We start from the raw sequence: 26,915 nt of genomic DNA on the forward strand, positions 1-26,915 counted from the left end.
AGCACGGTGAAAGGCTCTGCCGTATGGGTTGGGTCAGAATCAAGTATGATGCATTCTGAACTTGCCCTGAGGAAGAAAGTCTTTTACTGCTACTGAATTTAGTCTTGTAACAATAAACGTTAAGTAATAACAAACAGAATTGTCAGAGGGATAATAATTAACATTCCTTAGGTGTGTTCATCACTGCGGTTTTAGTTGATTCAGAATTTAATATTATAGTCAAAAGAAATCTAGCAATTACAATCAAGAGAGTCTAGGGTATGATTCAGTTGACCAGCCGGATAATTTTTTACATAGGGATGTTCATTTTAAGCTTTTGCTCAAACTCCATACACCGATTAGCTCTGTGATAAATTTGACAATACGGCGTTTTAGCGTGAAGGTATGCCCAAACTGCCAGTAGGACTCTCACTAAACATTAGATGGCGGTGTGGGGAAGGTATCGTGTGACATACATTTCTCAAGAGGTATTTGAAAGACTAGCAGAATGAAAAGATCTGGTTGTCACCCATCATTTATCTTAAGGATTTTTTTTTTAAAACTGTGCTTCCCATATTCGTTTGGTTTGCAATCGGAAAGTAGTTTTGGATTAAACAATAGTTATCATTTTTATCTACTCAAAATAGATAAAAATCTTATCTATGCAAAACAGTAACATACATCTGCTGGCTGGAAACACATTTTTTGTCAATGGTCCAGGAAGATTTCAAGCACAAAATATAATGGGTCACATCATTAATATTTAACCTATTAAAATTGATTGTCTTCTGTATAGGGGACATGGTGCAGACTTAAAAGTATCTTTGTGCAGGAATAAGCCCTTCATAAACAGAGGTATCTCAGTGCTGACCAATCTTGAAAGCCTTGGCCTCAGTTTAAGGAGCTTTACGGTGTTCCTCAGCTGATGCATGAAGTTGCTCAGAAGGGCAAACTCATTAAAATCCACAACCTTGAACCTCAAGAATAGAATAGTCTCTAATCAAAGAAAGACACAAAAGATCTTCTTGTGACACACATGACAGCCAAGCACGTCAGTAAAGTACAGAGAACTGTTCTTGCTTTACTGTACCAATATTTATCAAATAATACAATTAAATTTGCATCATACATTTGATATAGCTGAAATAAAGTAATCATAGTGGAAAACCAAATATGCTTTTCTGACATATATTTCACCTACATACTTTTCTCAGCTCTTAGATACCAGCAGGAGACCACTACCCTACAGCAGCATTCCTTTTCTTTGACTTTAAATACGTATTGTAGAACCTTTGTCATTGTGATGTACTTCAGCAAAGTCTTAGGGTGAAAGGAGGAGGAATAAAGGTATATGAAAAGTTCAAAACAAAAGACTGCAAGGAATAGGTAGCTACAGAGTGATTACATGGTCACAACTGATGATCACAAGTTTTAAATACTTTAAAAACATTTTAAATGTTTACTTTTAGAATTTTAGTTTTAAATACAGACCACAGTTTAAATCATTCCTTTTTAATGAAGAAAACTTGTCTTTTTAAGCTCTGCTTATCTCCTCAGAGAAGCAGACTTTGCAATTAACACATCTCCATCATTATGTCATTGCCTGTTTTGTTTCAAAGCTTATGAAAATTGTGGAATAAGTCGAAATTGCAAGATTTGACTAAGGATTTGCTACAATAGATTTAGACCTGTTAAAAAGTTTCTAAATAATTAGGGGTTATGAAATGTTTGCTGTATGCCTAAGAAATTTAGTGGCATTGGTACAGCAAGGCACAGCAATACAACGGCTTCCCAGTTAACATTACCCAAGCATGTACTTAGAAAACAATGGCCCTGGTGCCCGGGGAGTAGCCGTGCTGGGAGACTACAGGCCAAAAAGGCCGTAAATGGGTAAGTGCCCCTGATTCCTACAGGAAAGTAGAATTTAACAGGGCAGGTCACAGAGTCTCGGCAGGCAGGCAAACAGATCGTTTTTCCACGGAGGCGTCTCTAGCTCCGTCGAGGTCCTCCTGTGGGATGTGGCGAGCTAGGCATTTCAGTAACTTTCTATTATTCCGTTATTCTGTTGTATATATACTAAGATGATTTGATTCTTACAAAATTGTGTTTGAAATTTTCCAATCACTGCTTATGCCCATTTGAGATTTAATCAAGGATCAACTGGGCCAACAAGAGGGCAGTTCGTGCCCAGGCCTGGTCTGAGCGGAAGAGCGGGCTATGAGGGGCTTAGCGGAGAACAGGGTGGGCTGCGAGGGAGGGAGGAGCCCGAGGTACCCTCCGCAAGCAATGACCGGCATGGTGGTGGAAAGCACTGGTCAGCATGACATCCTACAAGACAGCATTTCTAAACCAGAGCACTAGCAAATATTTAATTTCCTTTTGTTTGGATGCAAACTACTGAACACACTAACACACAAAAGATGCCAAACCTATTCTTACCGTCTTGAGTTACTCAAACACAAAGGGACAATGTAACTCACAAACCACTACCCATCCATGCTTGAGGGGGTGGCACAAAATTAGTTACATAAAACATCCTCAAAATAGTTTTTAAAGTAAAAAGCATTCTTTTTATGTCTTGTTTCTTTGTACCCCACTAGGGTACATTTGCATCCAATAAACATTCAAAGATAGTTGAAAATTAAAAATTACTTTTTCTTTGCAACGTGTGATCTGAAAAAATGTAGGATGGAAACTTGGAAGTCTTTCATGTAATCAGCTGACTCAAGCAGATCTTATGAAAACATCAGATATCATGAGATGCCTGGTAGAGTAACAAGTAATGGTTCCCTGGACACGGGACTGTAAGTCAAAGTGTTTTTTATAAACACACAAATGTGCTTTTCTGTTATCAAATTATCAGTGTCGCCATTCAACTGCCATGACTCAGACCTCCACCAGTCATGAGATTTGCTTAGATTTTAAAAGTAAAAAAACCCAAAACAAAACACACACAACCCCCACCTTTAGCATTATGCTGACACAAAAAAAAAAAAAAGTGGATTTTGACTGGGAAAGCCCTGAACGCAGGGAAAGCCGCACATAGGGGCACGTTATGTACCCTCTTTCTTCTTTGGCCAGTTCTCTTTGACACCGTCAGGGCAGAAGAGATCTTAAAAACAAGTTCTCAAAGAATTCACACATACTTCAAAAACCTGCGAAGCGTCGGTGGACATTCCCCCCCAGCAGCTGCACGCAGACCCCCCCGGCGCTGTGCCTGGCCTGCTCGCTGCGCTGCTCGGGCCTCGGCCAGGGCCCAGCTCCGCGCCGCGCAGGGTTTCCGGGGGCACGGCGCGCTGGGGCGGTGGGAAGGGGGTTTCCTGAGGCGCCCCCCAGGCTTCCCCACGGGGCCGGTGAGGTGCCCGGCCCCGCGCTTCTCCCCTCGGGGCGGGAAGCGCCCAGCGCCCAGCCGGGCAGTACCTCCTGCCGCTGCTCCCCCCTCGCTTCCGCAGCACACAACGTGCTTGGGTCTCAGATGGTGTGAAAACACACGTGTGTGTGTGTGTGTGTGCGTGTGTGCGTAGGGGGCTGGGGACGCTCACAGCAGGAGGGCCGGGTTCCCGCCGGCTGCCAGCACGGCCGTACCGGCCCGCAGCCCCCTCAGCGCGGCGGGCGGCCCAACGGCCGGGAGCCCCCGGGGGCCGCCGCTGAGGGCGGGCTCCGCCAGCCGCGCCCGTGTCTGACAGGGCGGCCCCCTCCACCGGGCCGGGCACCACCGTCCCCCGGGAGCGGGCACGGCTGAGGCGCTCGCAGCCCGCCTGGCGGGAGTCGTCCCCGCCCGCTTGAACCGGAACCGGTTAGCGGGGGCCGCCCGGGGCGGCTGCTGCTGCTGCTGCTGCTGCTGCGGCTGCCGCTGCCGCGGAGGCTGCGGCGCTGCCTCGTGGGTGCGTGCGTGGAGCGGGCCCGGCGGCTGCGCGGGGGCGGGGGAGGAGCGCGGCGGCCCCGCCGCCGGCGATGGCGCTGTGCTTCGGCGGGCCCTGCGCTGCCTGCCCGCGGAGGAGGGCTTAGCTGCCGCAGCCCACGCCGCGGGCCGCGCTGCGGGGCTGCCTCCGCGGATGAACCGCCGGGGGGTTCCGCCGGCGAGTGCAGCCGCAGGGCGCCGCAGCCGCCGCCTCTTCCCCCGCCGTTCCACCTCGTCTCCGCCGCTGCCCATGGCTTCCCGCCGCTCCTGCTGACCGGTCGCCCCTCGCCTCCTCCCCAGCCGGGCCGGGCCGGGGCCGGGCCGAGAAGATGGGGAACACCACCTCCTGCTGCGTCTCCTCTAGCCCCAAGCTGCGCCGGAATGCCCACTCCCGGCTGGAGTCCTACCGCCCCGAGGCCGAGCTGAGCCGGGAGGACACGGGCTGCAACCTGCAGCACATCAGCGACCGGGAGAACATCGACGGTGAGGGCGGCCCGGGGAGCCCCTGCTTCCCCTTCCCTTCCCCACGCCACCCTTCCCCTCCCTGCCGCGGGGCCACGGCTCTGCCCCGGGCGGCTCCCCCCGCGGGTGGGGCCGGTCCGGCCGGTCCCGCCGCCTTGACACCGTGCCCCTCGGTGCCGCGGCGGCCCGGTTTTGGTCCCCCGCGTCCGCCCCCGTGGGGGCTCACGGGGGTGTCGGGGTACATCTGCGTGGAGTGTAACATCCAGAGCCGCTCCTTTCCGCGGGAGGCGGCGTGCGGGACCCTTCCAGGCAGGGCTGGGTAGCGCCCCCCCTCGCCGCATCCTCGGGCAAGGTGCAGGATTTTGGGCCCGGGTCTGCGTTGCCAGAACCCTTCTCCCTCCAGGGCGGGTGAGGTGGCGTTACCGACGCCCGCCCGCCCGCCCCGCGGAGGCCCGGCTGACCGGCACAAGCCGCGCGGCTCGGCTCCGGCCCGGGGAAGCGCTCTGGGCAGGGTGGGCAGCGCGGTCCGTGCGGCACCGAGCTCGCGTCACCTGTGTGTCACCTGCCAGGCCTCTGCAGCGGTGAGCTTTGTGCAGGGGACAGACCCGGCCAGCAATGAAAGTGGGAGGGATCTTTCCCATGACAACCTTTTTTTCCAGTGACTTTTTTCTCCCCCGTTGCTGTCATGATGAGGCACTGCTCTGTGAAGTCGCGAATACCTCCTTTCCCTCTCCCTCTCTTTCTCTGCAGTGATATTCAAAAATGCCATATTCCCCTTGGTTCAGTAATGACTGCCTGTGCTGCTGTTTCGGCTAACCAGAATAGAGCTTAATATTAAAGGTGTGGTTTAATGTATACATGTAATTTAGTTTTTGATTAGCTGCAGTATTTAGTCCTAAAACTTTACTTGGTAAAAGGTCAGATATCTCATGGATTAGTTTACATGAACTGCCTTTGGTAGAAAGCCAGAAAGACGGACTTTGGTGCACTTCAGTTTGCCTTCCACGTTTTTTTCATAGCTTATTCGATTGTCATTTTATTGCAGAGTTTGGTGTTAAGTCGGTTCTTGCCACTGATAAAGTTATGAAGCCCACATAAGCCAATCGGTTCCCTTCTCTGGTTAAGGTTATTTCTTTTAATGGGACACATTATGGAAATAGGAATGTTTTTCAGCTGTCTTTGCTACATGCAGCTGAAAAATTGGAGTGTAACAGGATCAGTAGGTGGAAAAAAATACATAATGGTCTGGTCTGAGAAAGCCAGGGAGATGAAAGAACCAATTGTTGATCTATGAATGATTAATTCTTCCAACACCAGTGTTGTCCAGCATAGCAGCATGCAGCTCTCTCTGGTGGTACGGATTTCTCCATCTATACCAGCAGCCTGCAGTAAAGTTTTTGGTCAGAGATGTGTAGGTTTTATGCCTTGTTCTTGATGTGTTTTTTTCTGGATGGGAAGGGCATAGGTGGGCTTGTTATATATGCATGTAATGCGGCTAAGTTCCTGCATCTGAGTAGTTACTTGCGAAAAATAGATCTTTATTGGTTGGTTGTTTCATTTGTTGGATCAAGGCATGTGTGTGTTCTGTCTCTCTTCTCCTTTAAACTGCAGCATGTTTCACGCCTAGGGTTGTCATCTGTTGTTAGAACACAGAAGATACCTTTTGTATTACTTATTTTTGGATTTTGTTGGTTTGGATCTGGGGCTATTGTCAGTGCAATGTCGCATTTTCAAATGGACAAGCTGTCTCTAAATCTGAAAAAGACGAAACAATTTTGGGTTTCCTTTTTGTACTTTAGTCTTCTTATGAATAGAGTCTGAGGAATAAGTTTTTAGTGGGGAGACTGATCAACAATAAGTGTATGTACACACAAAACAACTGGAGATAATTTCGGTGAAAGAGCTTTTTGAAGTGTGCTTTGTTGCAGGTCTGTTACCCTGGAGTCATATTCACTGAAGGTCTTTCGGTCAAAGATGATAGACTGATCACTAAATGTAATAAGAAGATAGCGTGTTTCTGAAATTTTATTTCCTATTAGACTAGCTATTATGTTTTTGTTGTTAGATTGTTTGAAGTGGTATGGCATACAGATGTTTACAGATGAGACGCTGGGGTGGGAAAAAACCTTCACAGTAGGGAACTCGAATGATATTTTTATCATTTTGCAGTGATGTTCTTTGCAATGAAAGAACAATAGTCTGGCTATCTGTGTCATGAAGAGAAAATGCTGGATGTTGGTTCCTTAGTGTTCCTGCACGTCATAAAGTATTTCCAAGGGTTTCTCAAATTGGTGCTATTGCCAAATGTACTTTTTTTTTTTTTTCCAATAAGTGATGCTAAAGACTGATGCACTGAAAGGAAGATTCAGATTTATGTTTCTCATCGTTCTTCAAGTGAGAGCCCTTCCATCCGGCTCAGGCCATGTGGCAGTGACAGTCAGGCTCTTGAAGTGCAAATGCGTGTCCCTAGGGAGCGTTCACCTTGTGAGTGGTACTTTCAGGGACTGTGACAACTCATGACAGGCAGTGCCTGGGTGAGTATGTTTCATGTGGAAGTTGCTTTCATGCTTATATTCATGGAAATTCGTGAAACACTTTATTTTTTGGAGTGGGTAAAGCTGCTTGAATAGAAGAACTTTTAGAATGTTTAAATCAGCTGTGGGCTGTTCAAGATTTTAAAAGAAATGAGTGGTTTTTGCTGTTGCAGGTCCCATTTCTGGCAGTTTAAGAGGGAGAAAGAAAAAGAGAGAGGGTTGTCAAACCTTTAAGAGTGATTTAACTGGAGGTTTTAGTACTAGTGGAACTGTTTGACATTTGTCGGTCTTACGTACTTCATAAGGAAATACTCGACAAATGTGGCTTCAAGATCATGCCTTTGAATTGTCTCCTATAATTCAGGTACAACACCCAATCCAGCAGCAGTTTTTCAAAGAACAGTTGGAGGAATTCTACTTCAGTAGGAATAGGTTTTATAGCAAGAGCTTACCTCTGACACTGGTACCTTGTTATAAAAATCTCAATTTCTGTAATATTTCACAACTGTTTATGAAGCTCTATCTGAAAGAGAAGGGAAGTTTGAAAGAGATTTGATTTGGAGGAATTTATCAAATTACATATTTAGAGAATGTTAATGGCGAATTTATCTTTCTTCCTCCCTCCCTCCCCCCCAATTTCGAAGGTGGTAATGGGCTTTTATAAAAATCCACACATGTGCAAAATTGCCTCTCTGAATACTGTGCAGTCACCAGAATGCTTTTCTTTTTTTTTGTTTTGATTTGTTTGTACAGGCTCATGATAATGAAGAACACAACAGATTTTTACTTCTGTTTTTTTTGGAGAAAGAGCAAGAGGTTAATTGTAACGTACGGAGGTTACTGTGTGGCTTTGATGATTTATTGCTAAGGGGAGCTTCAACATTTTTCAGTGATTTACATTTAAAAATTTAAGAAAATTATGACACTGGATGCAAGACTTGCAAGTTCCTAGCTCTACCTGTTTGCCATCAAGACTTTTTTTTTTTACAGCAGCGTTAATGACGAGTAAAAATGTTAGAAACTTTAATGTATCAGATTCTGCATCTCATGTGCATATAAACTTTTGTCTGTGCCAGCCGTGTAAGCATCTTGGGGTATGCATTGTTTAAATCCTGGCTAGCTGGACTGACTGTGGTCTAGACTCCACTTACTCTGTACATCAGCAGGTCACACAGCTCCACTGTTGGTTTAACTTGTGAAAAAGCAGCATGTGCTGGTGTGCTCAAATGTGATTTCTCTGTTTGAAGCGTGATTTGTGTAGTAAGCTTTTCAAGTATGGAGCTGTAGGGAGGGGGCAGAGGGGTTGTCTTACCACAAATATGATGGCATGAAGCAAAGCTGATACCCTATAATGAAATTGGCCAAAAGGCTGTTCTTTGAACTAGAGACTGATGGGGAGTTCTTAGGCTATTTGAAGGAAAGACAGTTCTTAATGATGAGCCCCTCCCATCTCTTGTCCTTACCTTTCTCTTCCCCCAACCCCCCATCGGATTTTTTTCCCCTCTTTGTGAACTCCTGCTAATGTCACTAGGTCATTTTTCATTGCTGGCTCACGTAATGTCATCCTCTGCGACTGTGCATCACTGATAAACCTCTTCAGCCCCTTTTATGATGGGCCAATCATGTTATTTTTTTTTACTGTATAATGCACAGGCCCCTAAGAATGAACTGCTTTAAAAAGCCATCTATTTGTTCATTTATATTTTTTTTTCCTCCATCTTCCTGAAACTGGCATATGGGAGTCTCTGAAATGAGGTTAGTATTTGTGTATGTCCGTCTACTGGGTTTTGTAAGAATTACGACATTGTAGCAAAATACAGGAAAATTTTAAAAAGTCTGCCCAATACACCTAATGAAATTTTGCAGAAAAGCAATGCTGGTGTTTTCAAGAGCTAGGGCATGATGGGTTGCGCATTGTGAAGGAACTGACCTACATTCACAAAAGTCAAGACAGAAGCACTTCAGAAGCAAATTAAAGGTTTGACATGTTGCACACAGACATTCCTGCTAACACCTGGATCATAAAAGGGTAGTCCTTCTTTAAAAAAGAAAATAGCCTATTTGGTTTACAGAAAAGCCTCTTTCAAAAATTTTCTTGTTCCCTTAGCCAGAATTCCTGCACAGAGATGGTGTGTGTGCTTTTCAGTACTGTTGTTTGCACTACCTACCTAAGCATTTTTCAGAGGTCATATATCAAGGTACCGCTACGGTTTTGTGCATTAAAAAATTAAAAATAGAGCCTCCTATGACCTGCATCACCAAACTTAATGCTATACTGCATGCTGCTAGTGATGCATACCTCACAGCTTGCTTTTTTTTCTTCCACTATCAGCTTCATCTGTTTATTGTGCTGTGCCCTGCTTCTCAGAGGCCCCATCATGTTGTACAAAACCTTCCTAAAACCTAACTTTCACATTGTTCTCATCCAGTCACTAAATTTATACCCGTTATAAATTCATTTATATATGAGTTTATACCCATTATAAATTCATGTTTTCATGTTTAGCTGTAGAAGCTTTCAGATGCACAATCATACTTGAACTTGCTTCCAACGAAGTTTATTAGTGCACTGCCATCTGATTAAGTTTTCTTTGAAAGTGGGTTACACAAGATCAAGTCTTGGCTGGGTTAATTGGTATTTGAAGCAGAATGGCAAGACTTAAAATTATAGGTCTCTGAAAATGGAAGGACTACTGTATTTTGAGTTAGGTTTTTTCCCTTAGATTTTACATGTGATAAGAATAATGTATTTAAAAGGAATGAAAACCTCTGCACTGTGTGGTCACAGCTGTTTTACCTAATTTTATTTGCTTACTGAAGGTTTTTTCAGGCTTTCAGGGTATGTTTACTGCATCTTCAGGCCTTGCTTATGGTCAGATGGTGCAAAAAGTTGTCCTGAAGTTTGGTACCCACGTGATGGGACACCATTTTCTGAAACATGTGAGATGCTGTTTTCTGTGCACATATAGCAACTTAGTGACACTGTGATTGACGTTTTCTAGCTGCTGTCTGTAATGTAGCATGAGGTTAGAAGGGGAATAAGTGAGCAGTGCCTAGCACTACCTAATAGCTGTTCTTGTCCTGCCAGCCAGCTGCAGATCAGGCATAGTCTAAATATCTTCCTTGTTTAGTATCTTTGCAAGAATATGAAATGCACTTTACAGACTGAAAACATAAACAATGTATAGCCCTTCTCTGAGCTTTCTATGTAGAAATGAATCAGCTTTACTTAGCTGCTTTTCTTTTGAACTCGGATAACTAGAGCTTTTAAAATCTATTAATTTTCTATGTGCATTCTGACATACGGAGTGATCGTTTTTACTTCATCCTGCAGAATATTTAATATATGTGCTGTACGTCTCCCAAACGCACGTGAAGAGCTAGTAAAAATTAATAGCATTTTTAAATTTAGCAGTTGGTTATTTAGATGGAGTACTCACAATAGTATGCTTAGGTGGTGCCATCAGTGGAGAAGTTCTCACTTCCTCTGTATCTTCTGTAATAGTTTTGTCTCCTTACAACAATTGGATTTGAAAAGCAAATATTCTAGAATTGCTGAGATGGGCTGTTGGGATTTTCATGTTTTCCAAGCTGAAACTTTTTACAGAAGTTGACCAGAATTCAGAGATGGTTTTATTGAGCTCAATTTAAAGTACTTTTGTTGCCTTTACGTGGCCATATGTCATCATAACCCATCCCCCAGCCAGTTTGTTTCGAGCATCAGCAGCTCTTGAGCTTCTTCTGGGAGGACTAACTTTAAATTTAGAGCGCTCATTAGCCTGGAGAAAGAACTTAGAAGCAGCAGCGTTGTCCTGAGGACTAGTCCTTAGCTAGTATAGAAGCTGGCCAAGGAGCTGTGGTTGGCATTAATGGGAAATTACCAGTGAAAGCTGGTTGGAGAATTTGTGTGAAATGCTTTTTTCCCCCTTTGTTTTTAGTTGTTTGTTTCTTTTCTTGTCACGCTTGTAACATTTTGGGCCTGCAATCTGTAAAGGATTTATTAGACCAACTGTCATTCAGTTAAGACAAGATTTTCAGATCAACAAGAATTTACATTTTCCATTAACTGTTGTTATTTACTTATCTATTTTTTGCGAAATAATTCTGTTTCTGTTAAGTCAGGCTAATGTTCTACCCATTTTACTGAAATACCTTTGCTATGTCATCATAGATGCAGTTTGCACTGCAAAAGTTGTGCTTTTGTCCTATAGCTTATGATGGTTTGAACAAAATGTATTGATAAAAGCAATGGTTTTGTGAGCGGCACTTAATTACTATCTTTGTTTGTGTAAAAATGTTTCAGAAAACTGTAATATTTGAATGCTAAAACAAGTTTACAGAGTAGAACTAATCCTAAGGTTAAAAGTGAATTGTCATCCACCTCGCATAACATTTCCCACCCTCTCCTCCACTGTGGCTCTTAGAGGGGAGGAGTGTCTGCATTAGTATCAGTGTGATATCCTTCTGTCTTTGCAAGAAGAGTCAGCCTTCGACTACTTGTTCATAATTTTCTTTTAGAAAAACCAACAAACACCCAATGTTAGTAAAAAAAATTGTATCTCAGGCTTTTTGCTTGCTTGTTTCTTTGTCTGCAGAATGATTATTACACACCTGTGGTTGAGGTCCAGAAGATATCAGATAGGAAGTGAAAAGATTTACTTTCAACAGTATAGAAACCAATATGAGACTGTGTTGAAATTTTAAAAGCTTCTTTTCTTTGCTGTGTTGGAATTTCATTAAGAGTGGGAATTGATGAACTGTTTCTGAATCTAAAAGTTGGATCGCAAGGAGACAAAACTATTACAGTAGACACAGGGGAAGTATCTGCTCCTGGTTTTTATAACTGCTCCAGGTTTTTGTAAAGCCAGGCTACCCATAAGGTGCATTGTTGCTAAATAAAGATGCGAGACTAGTGGTAGAGGGATCCTTTTCTGGATTTGGAGCAAAATTAGCAGATTATTGGCATGCTTAAAATTGTTTCTGGTATGCAGTTTATCCCTGCACATTAGTGTTCCAGGAAATGGTACTTTTTTGTTGCTATGTTATTTGTGTTATGACATCTTACTGAACGCCGATAAAGAAACTTATTACCATATTTGTTCCTGGAAAAATGCATTTATTTCAGATACTGAAAGTAATACTGCATGAGAAAGAAGCTGCACTTGATCAGCAAAGACATTTTGAAACGCTGTCCTAAACTTCCTCACTTCTATGCAAACTGTTTAAGGAGAGGGTAGTTTAGGAATTATGTGTGAGGTTGTGTACGTGAAATGACTGGTGGTACTTATGCTTTTGTGCTTATAGTTGTGGTTTGTTTGTTTTTTTTAGTATTTATCAGTAGTTCTATTTTACACTTAAATATGCTGTGGTTTCTTTATCCTCTTTTCTGACCTTCCTAAGGAAGGAGATTGGATTCGTTGAAGATCCAAAGTTCGGGAATTGTAACTGGTCCTGAACAAGGGAGGACGTGCTTCCCTGCTTTGGCTAAAAGACACTTTCAGGCTGTGGTCAGTGAGCTTTACAAGCAGTGATTACATCTCTGGAGTACTTTGTGAGCTGTGTTATGCTTTAAAATGATGCAAGTGATGCAACATTTGAAATTGATTAGACCTCTTGATTCCTAGACTGATGTTCAGAGTTTCAGATCTCTTCTGTTTCTCTAGCTTGAAAAAAAAGTTGTCTGTATGTTGTACCTTCATATATACAGTTTACATTCAGTAAGCTGTTAGTGTCTGCTGCTTTGGTGAGTGGCCTCCCCTCACTTCCTCCTCCTCAAAGCAAGCTGTTAAAATAACAAATGTGAAATACAGGTTAGAAAAAGAAAAACTTGTCATACAGATCATGCAGACAATCCTAACAGAAATTTTTATTTCTAGGTGGTTGGTTTGCTTATTATAGGATTGCAGTCTTCTGTGTGTCCAGGAGACAGTATCACAGCTGTTGTGAATCAGGATCTTTATAATCTGTTCTGAGACCAGTTTGTTTGGTTTTCTTTTTGTTTTGGAGGCCTTTAGAAGACTTGTTTTGGTTTTATTAATTAAATTTATGAAACTATGTAACTGAAATCAACAGAGATAAAATTCATAATGGTTAGTCCAGTTGCTGCAGAATGTTTTGCCTAACGGTTCAGTTCATTATTCTGCTGTGTTTGTACTTAGGAAAAAATCCACAGTTTCAGATCTTACTAGAAATAATTTTATCCTAATATACTAGAAATAATATACTAGAGATATACCAGAAATAATTTCGCTTCTAGTTGCTAAGACAGTTTCAAATACAGCTATAGGCAAGATCTTAAATTTATCAGATCCCCAAACTCGGAAAAGTCTATTGAGGATGATCTTACTTTAATTTGAAATTCTTGCCCTGTTCACTGTGTAATTAACCTCTTGACATAGTTGTTCATGTATATGGTTTGAAATTCTAGTGTTTAGACTGTTAAATAGTGATCAATGTTAGATTTATTTGCATTTGGAGTGAACAGTTCCTGAAAAGGGATTCTGAAATGAAGAAACAAGAGTTTTGATTAGTATTTTGAGATTTCTTGCTATGTGGTCATATGTAGTAATTTGAAGTTCAGATATTAAAATAAACATCAAGATAAAATCCAGCTTCACGAGTGAATGACAAGATTTTTGCGTATGCCTGTACTCTAAGCTATGTGTCAGTCCCACCTGATGCTCCCTGTGAACCCTTAACTCTCAGTTGCACTTTGTTCACAAAGCTTTTTGTTGTGACTATTCCTACCTGGCAGAAATCCATATGTGTTTTAGTCAGTCAGTGAGTGGAGGTGGAAAGGGTGTGAAGAGTTTGGAAATGCAATTGTATTTTAACCTTCAGATCATGCTTCCTGCAGCTAAGTGTCCTCCTTCCTTTTAGGATAATTCATTTGGGATGGTAAGTGTCTAGTGTACTGCATTGACAATACAGTTATCCTGGCTGTGTCAAACATAGAAAGAAATTAGAATTGCAGTTTTACGGAGGGGTATGTGTACTTTTTTGAGGGTTTAGGTTAAGAGACGGATTCCTGTAACTGAGATGGTCCTAGAGATCGTCTGATAAAAATAATATGCAGTTGGAGAGATTGAACTGGTTGTTTGTGGAGAAAAACAAACCAATACCGCCTTTGAAAGCTAATGCAAACAAACAAAATCCAAATTCCATGTATAAGCAGTGATGTAAATTCTACATCTAGGAACTTGTTTCCCCTTGGCAAAATGGATATTTAAGTGAAAGGGACGTTGCCAAGTTAAATTTAACTGGAAATGAATGTTTTGTGAAAAGTGAGCTCTCAACCTTAAGTCACATTTCTTTTAAAAATATTTTAGTAAAGAGTTATTTTTATAACAAGTATTTGAATCACAGTTTATGCAATCCAAAAACTGACGCTTTATGTTACTACATGAGAACCTGAATTTAAATTGAAGAACTGCTCTCATATTTCCACATATCTGGTTGTGTGGGGTTTTTTTCCTTCCTTTTTCTTCTTACTGCATGCTTTAATTTTTGAGTAGAAGTTTGCAGTTCAGCAGCAGTGAAGTTATGCATGGGTGTGGGTAGAAAAGAAGAAGAGAACTTAAGGGAGCACATCAGTAGTTCTTTTGTCTCTGATTTTGTGTAGATTACCTCAAAATGGGTTCACATGGATGTCAATGTATTTGTTACTCTAGGGAAAAAGAAGTGTATTAACGCAGTGGTTATTACCTTCCGAGATTGTGACTTCTGCCAAGCGTTGTACACTAAAGAGGAGTTAGTTCTCGCTGTGGGTAAGCCACTGCATGATGGAACTGGCATGTGCAGCAAGGTCCTGGGCACGCCACTGTTGTCTTTGTTTCCTTCTGTTCCTGGTGGCTAAGGTTACTTGAGGGCCTCCTTCGTCACTGAGTTGCTAGATAGCTGTGTGATGTAAACCCAGCATGGCATTTGTCCTTGGGGTATTTGTGAGCTTCAGGAAGCTCCAGAAGTGAAGGCTAGACCTCCTGGCTTTGTTGGAAATACAGACTAGGGTTGGGTAGCAGATTCTCCCCCTAAATTGTTGGGGTTTTTTTTGGTATGTTCTTGAATGAAATCTTTCTACCTAAGATTTTGTATTTAACAAATGGTTTGGAAAATAACATTTTTAAAGTAAAATGTCATTTTCTCTTTTTTTGTCATGTTGCTAGTGTGATGTTAAAACTAGCTTTAAGCTGAAAGAGAAACATGTTCCTTTTTGATCATTGCCCTCCTCCATCCCTGTAAGTTTAGGAAGATTGTCTGGTTTTTCTCTCCCTCCTCCCCCTTTTTTTGTACATCTCTGTCATAATCTGCCTCACTTGGCTCCTGCTTCTCAGCCTAACCTTTTTCTACCCACAACATACAGAAGTTCCCGTCTCTGATCTCATCTCCTCTTATTTGACCCCTTCTGTTTTGCTGTGTTTTTCGAGTGATGAGAAGTACATGATATTTTAGAGCAGGGTCTGTGTGATGACTGCATGATGGCATCATAATTTTCGATGTTGATTTCAAAACCCTGTTTTAGATGACATCGTGTTTGCATTTCAACATTGGCTGCACATTGCTAGTTTCCTACCTCTCCTGCATGTTTTACAGTCAAGGAAGTGAAATAATCCTTGTTCTCTCAGATATGTGTGACCATTACCCACATACTGGTAAGATTTCTGTAGTTCCCCTCTGTATCTTTGGACTTTTAAGTAACATTGAATGTGTTTTTTTGATGTCTGTAATTTTCTTCAAGACTTTCGGAAATGTGTGCTTTATGATGAATTTATATCCTGGATTACAGTTTGGGATTACAAATATACCATGGTGCATGAGTCGTAATTCTTAAAATAGGTTCTGATGCTGTGTAGGTTTTTTCTTTTTGAAGATTAGCGGGATGTGTACACACTGCTTTCTTCTAAATATAAAGCTGAAAAGAGATTAAGATTTGCAATTCATGGAAGAAATTTCTTGGTAATTACCATCTCTGTAATTGATACTCTGCTCGTGCTTCAATGTGTCCAGCTGTATGTAAATCTTCTCTGACTACATATTTTTGCATTTATTTCCTCATGTAAATGAGGAATCTCCTTGGTTTCTATTTGGGGACTCAAATCTGATTGATTTGGCATCGCCTAGTTGAAAGGCAGGATCTGTTGCTGAAAAAGGTTTTTCCTTCCCTTGAGAGAGTGGGAATGTGTGCTCCTGTGGATGGGACCGGCGACTGGCTGGTTCTGGCCAGGGTTACCTGGCAAACCAGGTGGCACCCTGGGGGTTGGCAGGGTGCGAAGGGCTGTTGTGCTGTCACTGCTGGGTCTCTGGAATCCATCTGCAAGCGCAGCCCAGCCCTGTCCTGCTGCGGGATGGTGTGACCAAGAGGGAGTTTTTCATCCCCAGTTGTGGCCGTGTCTGGTACTCTTCCTTCCCTTGGTTTTGTTGGTCTGTGGCTCTTGAAGGCTCACGTGAAGGCTTTAGTTTGTGGGTCTGTAGGTCAGAAAGGCTCTCCAGACTTTTTGTCTGCTCCTCTTGAAAAGTGTTTTGCCGAAGGTTGTTGAAGTGGTCATGGGTGCTTCCGGTGCTCTACGTGCTGGCCATGCCATCATCTCCACAAGCAGCTCCTTCAGTCTGGTCACGCTATCCTAATCAAACCTGTAGGGAATGTCACATGTTGAGTCAGCAGACTGCCAAATGTTGCTGTAGCTGTATGACTTGACTTGTCTTATGTGACAAAAATTAGTGGAGGCACCTGGATCTCAAGAGAATGTGCTGACTTGCTTGAGCCACTGTCAGTTCTTACATGGGGATGTTAATCCTGTTTTCCGCCAAGGCAAAATAGTTTTGATGCAGGTATACCAGAAATAAGCTGTTAAAGGTAACCTATCAAATAAGGGGGGTGGGGAGATAACTCCTGATAAAACTGCTTTGGTGGGGGTGCAGCAGTATACAATGAAGTATTGTGAAGCTTCAGGTCAGCAGTGCATGTAAATGGTATACTGTTTTTGGCTGTAAAGCACTTATATTTGCAATGATGTTAAAGCATCTGAGCTTGCTGTTATCTTGCAGTTAAGTCCTGTGGTAAGTTTGCTAAACAGGTACTGCGTGAGAATAATGCTTGTTAAAATCAGAACATGGAACTTGCTCTTGCAAGATGCTTAGCATGCAGTTGTCTGTTCAGCAAAGCACTTGTTGAGAGGATATTGCATCTGATTTATAAATAATCCCATTAACTTCCTATTGCTTGATGCTTGCTACAGTTCTCTTTCCTCAAGTAACTCAGGTACTTTTTTTTAATATCTGTTAGAAAATAATAGGGAAAGTATGTGCCGATAAAGTTGTATTGTTGATGTCTTCTAGAGAGTTGGTAATATCTAGGTGTAATCTGGAAAATAATTTGACTCAGGGGCCTATTTGGTCTCTGGAAGGATCTCTGCAGCATCTTTCAAGTAAGAGTCTGACAATATTTACTTATCATTTGGAAACAAACCCAAGACTTGGTTCAAGAAGGTGGTTTTGTGTCATTGCCAAATGGCATTACCTCTGTCTGTCTTGCTGTCTGGGTCTGGTGTCTTTGTTCACCCACTATATTTTCATTGGATCCTTCTCTTTTGCCTTCTCTTTATCCTTTTGTGTCAGGGTTTATTGTTTTGCAGCAAGTAAGCTTTCTTGTCCCAGCAGGCTGAAGTTATTATGCAGGACCAGGTTATGATAGCATTTTTTTTATCCCATAAGTAAACTTGTGCTTAGTGTATATTCTTAATGGAGCTTAAAACAGAAGGGAGGAAAAAGTCACAGTTTCTTTATGATAATATATAGCAGTTAACCCCAGACACATGCCTATGTATCTTAAACAAATAGCTAATGCATTGGTAGTTAGCATTAATTATTTCCATTAGCTTCATTCCTTTTTTTAATAAAAAGGGATCATCTCCATGGTGGTACATTGACCTAATAAACAATGGAGAATCAGATGAAGGTTGTTGTGATGAACAACACTCTTTATGTATTCATGTCTGTGCTTATTAATATATTATGTTAATAATAGGTGACTTACTGTGTTTTCAAGCTCAGACACCAGTAGAAAAATGTCCTCAGCTCTCTGTTTACCAGAAAGATGGAATTAAACAAAAAGGGATTGATGACATTTACAAAGAAAACTGAAAGCAATTTGGATATTAAATAATCTTGCAAATACTGTGCCTGACTCTTGGGAACAGAATTTATTTTTAAGTTGATATGTGTCCTCTCCCCTTAATGGAAATTCTTTTATTTCCCTATTATAAAAGATTTTTATATTTTAAAGACAGTATCTTGATGCTGCAAGCTAGCATTAAAATAACAGTAGGCGTCTTTCAAGCAAAGCAATCTCCATGTCAACAAGTAATATTTGTGAGAGAATTAAAAGCCCTTGAAGCATGTTAGAAGGTGTATGGTGCATGGGTAGGGAAATAGTGTCTTACTCATTGGTACTACAGACTGTAGTAGGAATTTCGGCATCCTTGCTTAAATACCCTTCGCTCAGCTCTAGAACTCATGTAGGGTTAAAAACTAATCTGTTGTAAATAAGCTTAACTGAAATCAGTGGAAATACCTTTAAGAAAATTTGTCTCTTTATTTTCCAAGGTGATGTATCAAGGCAGCTCTTGAAGTCAAATCCAAGTTTTGGGAGTTCATTCAGGCTGTGTCAGTTTTCTGAGGACTGTAAGAAAAGAAATAGAGAGGTTTTCTGCCAGTTTAGACCAAGTAAAAAGTTAATCCAGTTCTTGTAGTAAAATGGCTTCCATGAAAGTAAAATAATGCTGTAAGATTTATGGAATAGATTTGAAGATGTGAGGTTGGTGGTTTTTTGTGTGTGTATGTATATATTTTTATATGTGTATATATATTTATGTATGTATATATAAAAAAACCCCACAACTAAAACCTTACTGTAAAGAAAATCAGGGTTTCTGTGTGAATGTGGAAGCCATTGGGACATAGATTTTTGCCAGGAACATGTAAATCAAATAGAGCTGATAATAGCCAAACCCTTACTTTACTACTTTCATTATGCCTCTGTACACTGTACAATAGATCTTCTTGATTTTTATTCTTTGTTCTAAAAAAAAAAAAAAGGTGAAAGAGAACCTTCCTGTTTGCAGTCAGAACCTAAGTGTCCTTCTGGGTTTTGGTCCTTAGTTAATGACTCACATAGGAGTTTTTCATTCTCACCACTCCTGGCTGAAAAGGGTTTTCTTCTGTGCTTACTGTTAAGGCGTGGAGGTTGTATACTGAGAAGTGCCTTATGGGACCTGCAAGGTGAACAGCATGTGGTGTGCTTGTTGGGGTAGTTGCCTGGGATGTATGTAAGACAAGATCAGCAAGTTTGCTCTCCTTTGGAAGATGAAGTTAGCATTAAATAATGCATTTGGCTTGCTGTTTTCTTTGAGTGAAGTTCAGCAGTGTCTCTACTTAGAGCTTAATTTATAGTTGCTTTGATAGTAGTTACAACCTTGAGCTATGGAAATCCATTCTCACCTTTTGTCAACCCCCTTGTGCATTTTAACAAGGGACAGATTAATTTTTTTCCTGTCTCAAATACTTTCTCTGTGAAAGTGTATTTAAAATGTAGAGAACCACCTACTCTTCTGTCTCCCTCTCTTCCTTCAGACTAAGGGTCTGTTATTGTGTACATCATTTTCTGATGAGTATTTGCTATGTATATAGTATGCTAAGATATTCACTATGTAAGACTGACTTTCAGAAAGGCAAACCACTTGATTACTCTGTGAGGTTAAAAACAAATGGAAAATAAGCCTTTACTAAATTTTACCTCCTTCCAAAAAGTCCCTTACATACTTCTCTTCAAGTGTTGCATTAGCATGTATCAGAGAATTTAAAAAAAAAATCCCACAGTTGGTCAAGCCAATGTCTTTGACAGCAGTGGCTGCTCAGAGAATGTGTACAGAAGCATCTGCACTGTGCTGTGTTAGATGCAGAGCCTTGCGGTACTGAATACCTGTAAACATGTAAAAGACAGAGACAAGAAGTAGAGCTGTCTTTGGATATGACCTTAGTTTTAAAGGAAAGGTAATACAAGCCATAAAAAAAAAAATTAAAAAATGAAAATAAAACATTGGTTTTTTTATAACCTCAGTATTAGATTTGGACTGCTGCTGGTACAGGAAAATACATTTGTCCATGGGACTGTTTTGGAGCGCACTCTGCATTTCCCAGTCAGAAGGGCACGTGCGGGAGTCCTACAGAAATATGCTGGTATGTGAGCAGCAGACATCCTTAGGTGCTTGATACTTTCATTTTGCTGGGCTTAGGCTACACTGAGGGTCTGTGAGCACTCTGTGACAAGTTTTCAGAGTCAACTCGAGTGTTGCAAAATACTAATTATTTTTTGTTTGCTTAATTTTTTCATAACAAAAACTGTAATTCTGAAAGACGGTTATTACATACCAATAAGTTTTATAAGGACACGCAAATCAGGTTAGATTTTCAATGTGAAACATGATTTTAGTGCTTATGTAGTAAAACTGCTTGCCCTTACAGACTGACGCTTGCTTTTGTCCTTAAAGGGAAGAGCAAGGGGCTGGCTTGCTCAGTTAGCTATGGAAATAGCATAGGCTTTCCAAAACTAAGCTATTAGTTTACGTCAGTCCTGGCCTCCTCATTTCTGAGGGAGCTATAGGTCAGCCCTGCGGTGTCTGTAGTTCTTAACGTTTTTTGGCGTAGAATGCTGGGGGTGATTTGGGTATTACATTGCCTGTAAATACTGTTTGGTGGGAACACAGTGAAACCATCAGCTGTACTTCATAGTCTGGGTTATCCTTGCCTAACAGCAGTGTGCAAAGGGGAAAAGAAACTGGAAATATTAAACTTCTGTTAACAGTTAAATTTTTGCTGCTTTGTGTATTGGACAGCATTGTTAGCACAGAAAGAAGAAAACTGGATTTATATCGGGAAGTGCATTACTACTGGATAACAGGAAGTGTTTTCTTCTAGAAAAGGTGTCTCCCAGAATATACTCCACTGGATTATATAGGCAGCTTTACTAACATACTTGAAAGGCAAGTAAAATTCAGAAGTAAAACTGAAGTTGAAGCCTAGCCGCATGGTGAAAGTAGATGGCATATCAGATCTAATGGTGCCTTAAACAATGTATTAGGGGGAAAAAAATTCTAACATTCCTCCTCACCCTCTCCGCCTCATACTGTGCTTATTCACAAGATAGATATTCAAGGAGGAAGCAATATTGCAATTTGAGACCACAGTCAAGTGTTCATGTGTTTGTGGCATTATGTTTTCGGTTCCCTTTTATTTCCAATGAACAGAAGAACGTTTTCAGAGACAGCATTTCACAAAAGGTTAGTGTTCAGAATAATCAGTTTAGGATAGTCAACAGGTGACATTCTGGGCCATGATTTTTGTGTATTTTATCTCAAGCCTATTCAGAACGCCGATTAAGAAAATACTTCTACTTTCACCTTTCACCCCAGCAATTTTGGGCTAGTTAAAAAAAAATTAAAATAATAATTTCTGTACATGTCTATTAGCATATCTTGATTTGAAGTCTAGTGAGGAACCCAACAGATAAAACCCACAAAATACTATACTGTCAGTATTTTTGAAACTGCCCCTTATCCAGCTCAAATTCTGAGGTTTGAAATCTTTTCCATTTTTAATATAGCTTCTATCATCATTTTAAAGCCCTCCCCAGTCATTGCTGAAACTGCAATAAAATCTCTACATTGTCTGATGCTACTTCACAAAGCCTGGAAATGAAAGTAAATACACAGAAGGAGATATTATTCTGTCATCTCTCTTATTGCTTGCTGTTACCACTGCCTGTGACTTCACTGATGTCTGAGAGTCTCCTTTCTGCTTGTTTCCTGAAAGTGAAAGTTTTATACACAGGTAATAAAAAACCCTTTGGCGTTCTGCAGTTTCTTTATCTAAAGACAAGAGAAAACCAGCTGGTAAGTACCTCCAGTGCAAGTGTACAGTGCGACAAGGAATGTTACGTGCAAAATGGGCATTTTAGCAGAGTATCCCCTGCCCAGTGTTGTTCTCTGTTGCATTCTGTGTCTTACATTCATTAGATGTGTTCAGCAGCTGTATCTGTGTCAGGGACAAGGTACAGGAAACACATGTGGTGTTCCTGCTCAGAGATGACTGTATTTAATTGGTGGATCAAAAGTCAGAGTCCACTATCAGCTTTAATCCTGCTATTGTTTTTTAACTGGAAATTGTTCAGTGATGGGCACCAAAACTCAAGCTAGGAAGGTGGAAAGGCAGCAGAAGGCTTTTAGATTTAACAGAATGAAAGTCTTTGCTTTGACGTTTACCATCTCAGTTATTTCTTCTGCTTTAACTTTGTTATTAGGAAGTGGAAGAACGTCGCTCCAATTAAAGAAAAATAATGGCAAGCAGGTGTTAATATTGCTAGTTCTGATTTGTGTTTCTCCTTTCAACTGTATCTGCTAACCAAGATATATAAGCATTTTCTTTGTGAGACTGCTTCTGTTGTTTTGGTAACATTAAGTTAGCTCTTAGATTATTAGTAAGTAATTTAAGTTTTGTTTGTATTGTCACTGAAATATTCTTTATGCATTCATTACAGATGTTCATGCTTAAAAGAAATTTTTCTGTTATTCATGAACACTGCTTATTTTCTGATTCAATTGAATTTCTTGCCTCATGCTGATTGATGCGTAGAAATCCTTGTAGACTACTGAAGAATTGTCTGCTTTCTAGATGCCTGTTCTTGCTTTTTTCTTGCTCTGAATCGTTAAATATTCTGGTCTTGAAATAAATATATTTTCAGAAGCTTCTTGCTACAACTGAAATCCTACCAATTTACTTCCAACATTTTCCATTTCAAGTGATCCTTTGTAGTCCTCTCGACTGTTTTCTGCTCTTCTCTTTTCTCTGTTGCTATGTGAACAATGTCCTTTTGCATAAGGTAAATTCACTGTATGCTCAGCTATGTTATAATATGCTCATTCTTAATTTTTTAAAAATTTGAATAATCCTTCTAGTAAGAATGGCAATTCCCATGTATACCTTTTTGCATATGTATGTATGTATGTACACACACACTTAAAATCATGGTGAATGGTTGCGGACTTCTGCTTGTTTATGCACTGCATGATATTGAGAACTGTAGGATACATGCAAAACACAGCAAAATGGTACAGAAACCAAAAATGCTGCTGTGGAGATTCAAAGCAAGTGTATTGTCTTTGTCCCCCCCCTCTTCCCCTCCCTTTCTGTTTGTGTTACACATTGCTTATTAAATGTTTGATACAGAAAGTTAACATGGATGAATATTTACAAAATGAAATGCATCACCTTAAAATGTAAGTGCTCTAGAAAGTGAGATGAGCAGTGTTTAAATGTCATATTAAGAAACTGATCCAAACTAAGAAATACATATTTTTTTGTTTTGATTAAAGAATTGATGCCTAATCATGCAAATTAACTTTTTTTAGAACTTTGATTCTGCTATTTTCATTACTGTAATTTTGATGTAATAAGTTATCTGAAACAAGTTTTAAAAACAGTTTCATTATATTTCTATTTTTGAATGGGGACTTCTCAAATGGTTAGGAAAGGCCAGATACATGTGCTATTTGTAACAAGTGCTAAATCAGAGTATGGGGGTCTCCTTTTTTCAAGTAGCATTTTCTCATTTTCTTCTGTTGTGCTTTTCAGTTCATGAAGTAGACATCCACAAAGAGAGGAATCAGAAGCTCCCTGTTGTGAGAAGTGCAACTCAGTATATCAGTGAGAACAATACAAGTCTGTATTATTCTCAGAAGTTGGAGGGGACCTGCTGTCTTAAGAGACATGCTTATTATTCAGTTTCAGTAGCTTGCTGGGATGGCACTGTGAAATTGAGGTACAGGAACTCAGTATTTCTCTGTTACAGCGAGTGTGTGAAAGATTTGACTGGGTTGTTTTCCTGTCTCCTTTGAAGAAAGCAAATGATTCAGTAGGCTTCAAGTGTATAATTGAAAGGCCTTGTTTCCAGGGAATTTCACAATGTTATTTTTAGGGAAACACGAAATCACATCTGTATGCCATAGCATTTAGAAGTTTGTCCTGGTTTGGCTGGGACCAAGGCAGGCTGTCAGCAGTTTGGAATCAGCCAGGGCAGCTGACCTGAGTGAGCTGCAGGGGTAGCCCATCCCATCATGTCATGGTCATTATAAAGGGGGAAGGTTTGCTGAGGAGGGGAGCTGCTGTGGGGTTCCTGATGGGTTTGGGCTGGTGTACTGCTGGGGTTCCTCATACTCCTCCTCTAGCTTCTCCCTGCTCCTGAGGACTGCTCTCCTGTTGATTGACTGCTGCATATTGATTTGGCTGAGTATAACTTTGTATGCCTTTGTTGGTATTGGTGGTGTTTCATTAAATCTGTTTTCACTTCAGCCTATGGGCCTGCTCTCCTTTTCCCCGTTCCCCTTCCTGGCTGGTGAGGGGTCATCGGGTGATAGAGGAACTGTTATGGTTTAGCCCTGGATACAGGCTAAACGTAGACAGTGTTTCGGTTGTTAGTTTTGTATTGATTAACAATATTACTGGAAAGTATTTTTTCCATCAAAAAGAAGGGGAGTTTATCTTTTTAAGGCTGCTTTAGCCTCTTGCTTGATGCTGTAGATTGTTCATTTCCTAGCAAAACTGAAGTCACAATAGAATTGAAAGTGTGCTGAGAGCAAAAAAGCTTCAGGGTTAACCCTGGTCTGTGTGGGCATATTGATCCCTTGGAAGGAGTATCTTTGTGTGTTTTGTCTAGCTCTGATCCTTGCTTCTGTGGTGTAGAAACTTAACCTCTGAGTAATGAAGTTCTTTAGCAGATTATTTTCCTTCACTGAATTAATTTATTTACAGACTTTTAAACGTCTAAATTCTGATGCTAATTCCAGATAAACGTGACACCTGTGCTTATTTAGCTCAGCACTGTAATCCCTTTTAAGGGCTTGAATTTTCCTTTTTAATCTGCAGGCTCACATCACAGTGTCTCCTTTCAAAGCCACTCATGTGTGCACTGAAGTTGATCGCTGATATCATCTGAGGCCATGGCAGGCTGAAGCCTGGTGACTTTTATCTCTGTCTGCCAGAATGGGCCTAGAGGAGGCAAAATTTCTGGTATAATCATTTTATGTTTGTGTTGTGTCAGTTATTTTCTATGGAACCAATACAAATAACCAGTAAGTAACCAATACAAAACTATGATTTTAAAATAATGTTTCTTGTGTAGTTGATACAAAGCTGCCCTGTAAATACTGGACTTCAGAAATGTGTGAAAGACAAATTTTTATAATAGTTGTGAAATGACTGTGCTGTTTATCAAGCAGTGGTACTGCATGGCATAAAATGTCCAGCAGGCTTTGGTTTTGCCTCAGGAGAGTGCTTGCAGATTCAGGTTGTGTGTTTGTTGCCTGAGCTTTATGAAGTGAATGAGACGGTGGGCTTGCAGTCTGCTGCTCCAGGGAGAGTTCCCTGCCCCAGACCTGGTAGGATAGAAATACAGCAAGTTTACATGCTCTCTGTGTGTGTTGGTCCTGCTTATTGGAGATGTAAGGGTCTTTCAGTCCCTAAAAGTATCAGCAATTAGAGCTTATGATCTTGGCAAAATGGAAAGGGGACTCTGGCATGGTCTAAGAGAGAAATTGGATAGTCTTTCCTTACTTTGCAGTTGAAAGCTCCTTTATGTTTGTCTGTGAAGTCACTGTATTGCTCTTGTAGGAAAAGAGCAATTTTTTTTTTTTTTTTTTTTGATGAATGTTCAGTTACTGCTTCTTCCCTTTTGGGAATCAGTTGGGGGTAGACTTGAAGTGGAAATACTGTGAAGGTCCACCTTTAGGGTTCTTTGTATCTGAGTCTTTATTGGAAGGGAGCTATATAGGTTCTAAAGTTCATATAAAACAAAATTCCTAAATCAGTTACATCTTTCAAGAAAGGTGAATGGATAACTAGTAGAGGCTGTATTTTATGTTGTAAGGCAACACTCTTGTCTAACAGAGGGTGAATAAATAATTTCTGACAGGTATGCAGCTTTCAGATACAGAGGATCTGCCCTGCTTAGGGGCAAAAGTAGATACCAACTGTTAAAATATATGGCAGATATGATAACCAAAGTGTTAAAAAGTCTTAAAACATTGTATTTGATTTGGGGTGCTTTTATTTGTTTTTCTGTTTGTTTTGTTTTGGGAGTTGTAAAAACAAACAGAGGGATCCCAAAACCTTAGTATATAGCTGGCATCTGAATGAGCGGTAGCATGTGACCTTTCTTAAAAGGAGATCTGTCTTGCATTTAATCATCTATGTTTGTTTTCTGTATGTTAGAGAGAAATATTTTCAGAGACCTTTTCTGGAGCTGTATAATACCTGCAATTTTTTTTTTTTTTACCCAGAACAATAAAGATAAGCAGTGAAACTGAATTTGGAGTTCTGTAATCTCCAATCTGATTTGTGGAGTTTGCTTGTTTCATACCAGAACTTGTTTAATTCTGAGGTACTCCAGGAGTAGGACACCTTTAATCTTTCAGTTTCAACATCAGTGAAATTTTTAGTGGTTTGATTGATCATGCATATATTATGGCATGTTGCACACTGAGAGGGCTGAAAGTTGCTGTCAGAGAATTGACTATGAGGAGGTTTTTTGAAGTAATTCTTGTTATTGCTGAGACTGCTGCAAAATAGACCAGAGTTTAGCTGGCACTGAATGGAAGTGTTGGAACTCTGTAGCTCAGAAAAAAAATATGTTTTTCTGCTTTGAGCAAATAAGCATGGGCAACTACTGAGGAAGGGGTATGAAAACTGTCTAAATCACGAATCTTGCGCAAGTGTAATATCCTGTCTTACTGATAGTAATGAATTTAATGTTGCTTTTACTAATCTTCCTAAAACTTATCTTCAGATTTGAGGATTTTAACTTATTTTTGTGTTTTTCTTGGTCATTGATTTGTGGATATTGGAGGTGAATAACTCGCGCCTGTCAAGTCACATCAGGCCTGATGGGACAGCTCATGTTAACTGGTAGTTTGCCTTTGGCTGCCCTCTTTCCTGAC

The 26,915-nt window shown here is 40.7% G+C and overlaps 1 protein-coding gene across 3 annotated transcripts in view; it reads left to right on the forward strand.

Annotated features, from left to right (window-relative positions):
• The first annotated feature begins 4,209 nt into the window (after positions 1–4,209).
• CCNY (cyclin Y) overlaps positions 4,210–26,915 on the forward strand; it is a 124,099-nt gene continuing 101,393 nt past the window's right edge. For all 3 annotated transcript variants that reach the window (XM_086466641.1, XM_086466642.1, XM_086466644.1), the window contains exon 1: positions 4,210–4,363. In XM_086466641.1, coding sequence (XP_086322767.1) covers positions 4,210–4,363 — 154 coding nt within the window. The remainder of the gene's footprint in view (positions 4,364–26,915) is intronic.

This window comes from Leptosomus discolor, chromosome 6, assembly GCF_034619465.1.
Source record: "Leptosomus discolor isolate bLepDis1 chromosome 6, bLepDis1.hap2, whole genome shotgun sequence".
Lineage (NCBI taxonomy): Eukaryota > Metazoa > Chordata > Aves > Leptosomiformes > Leptosomidae > Leptosomus > Leptosomus discolor.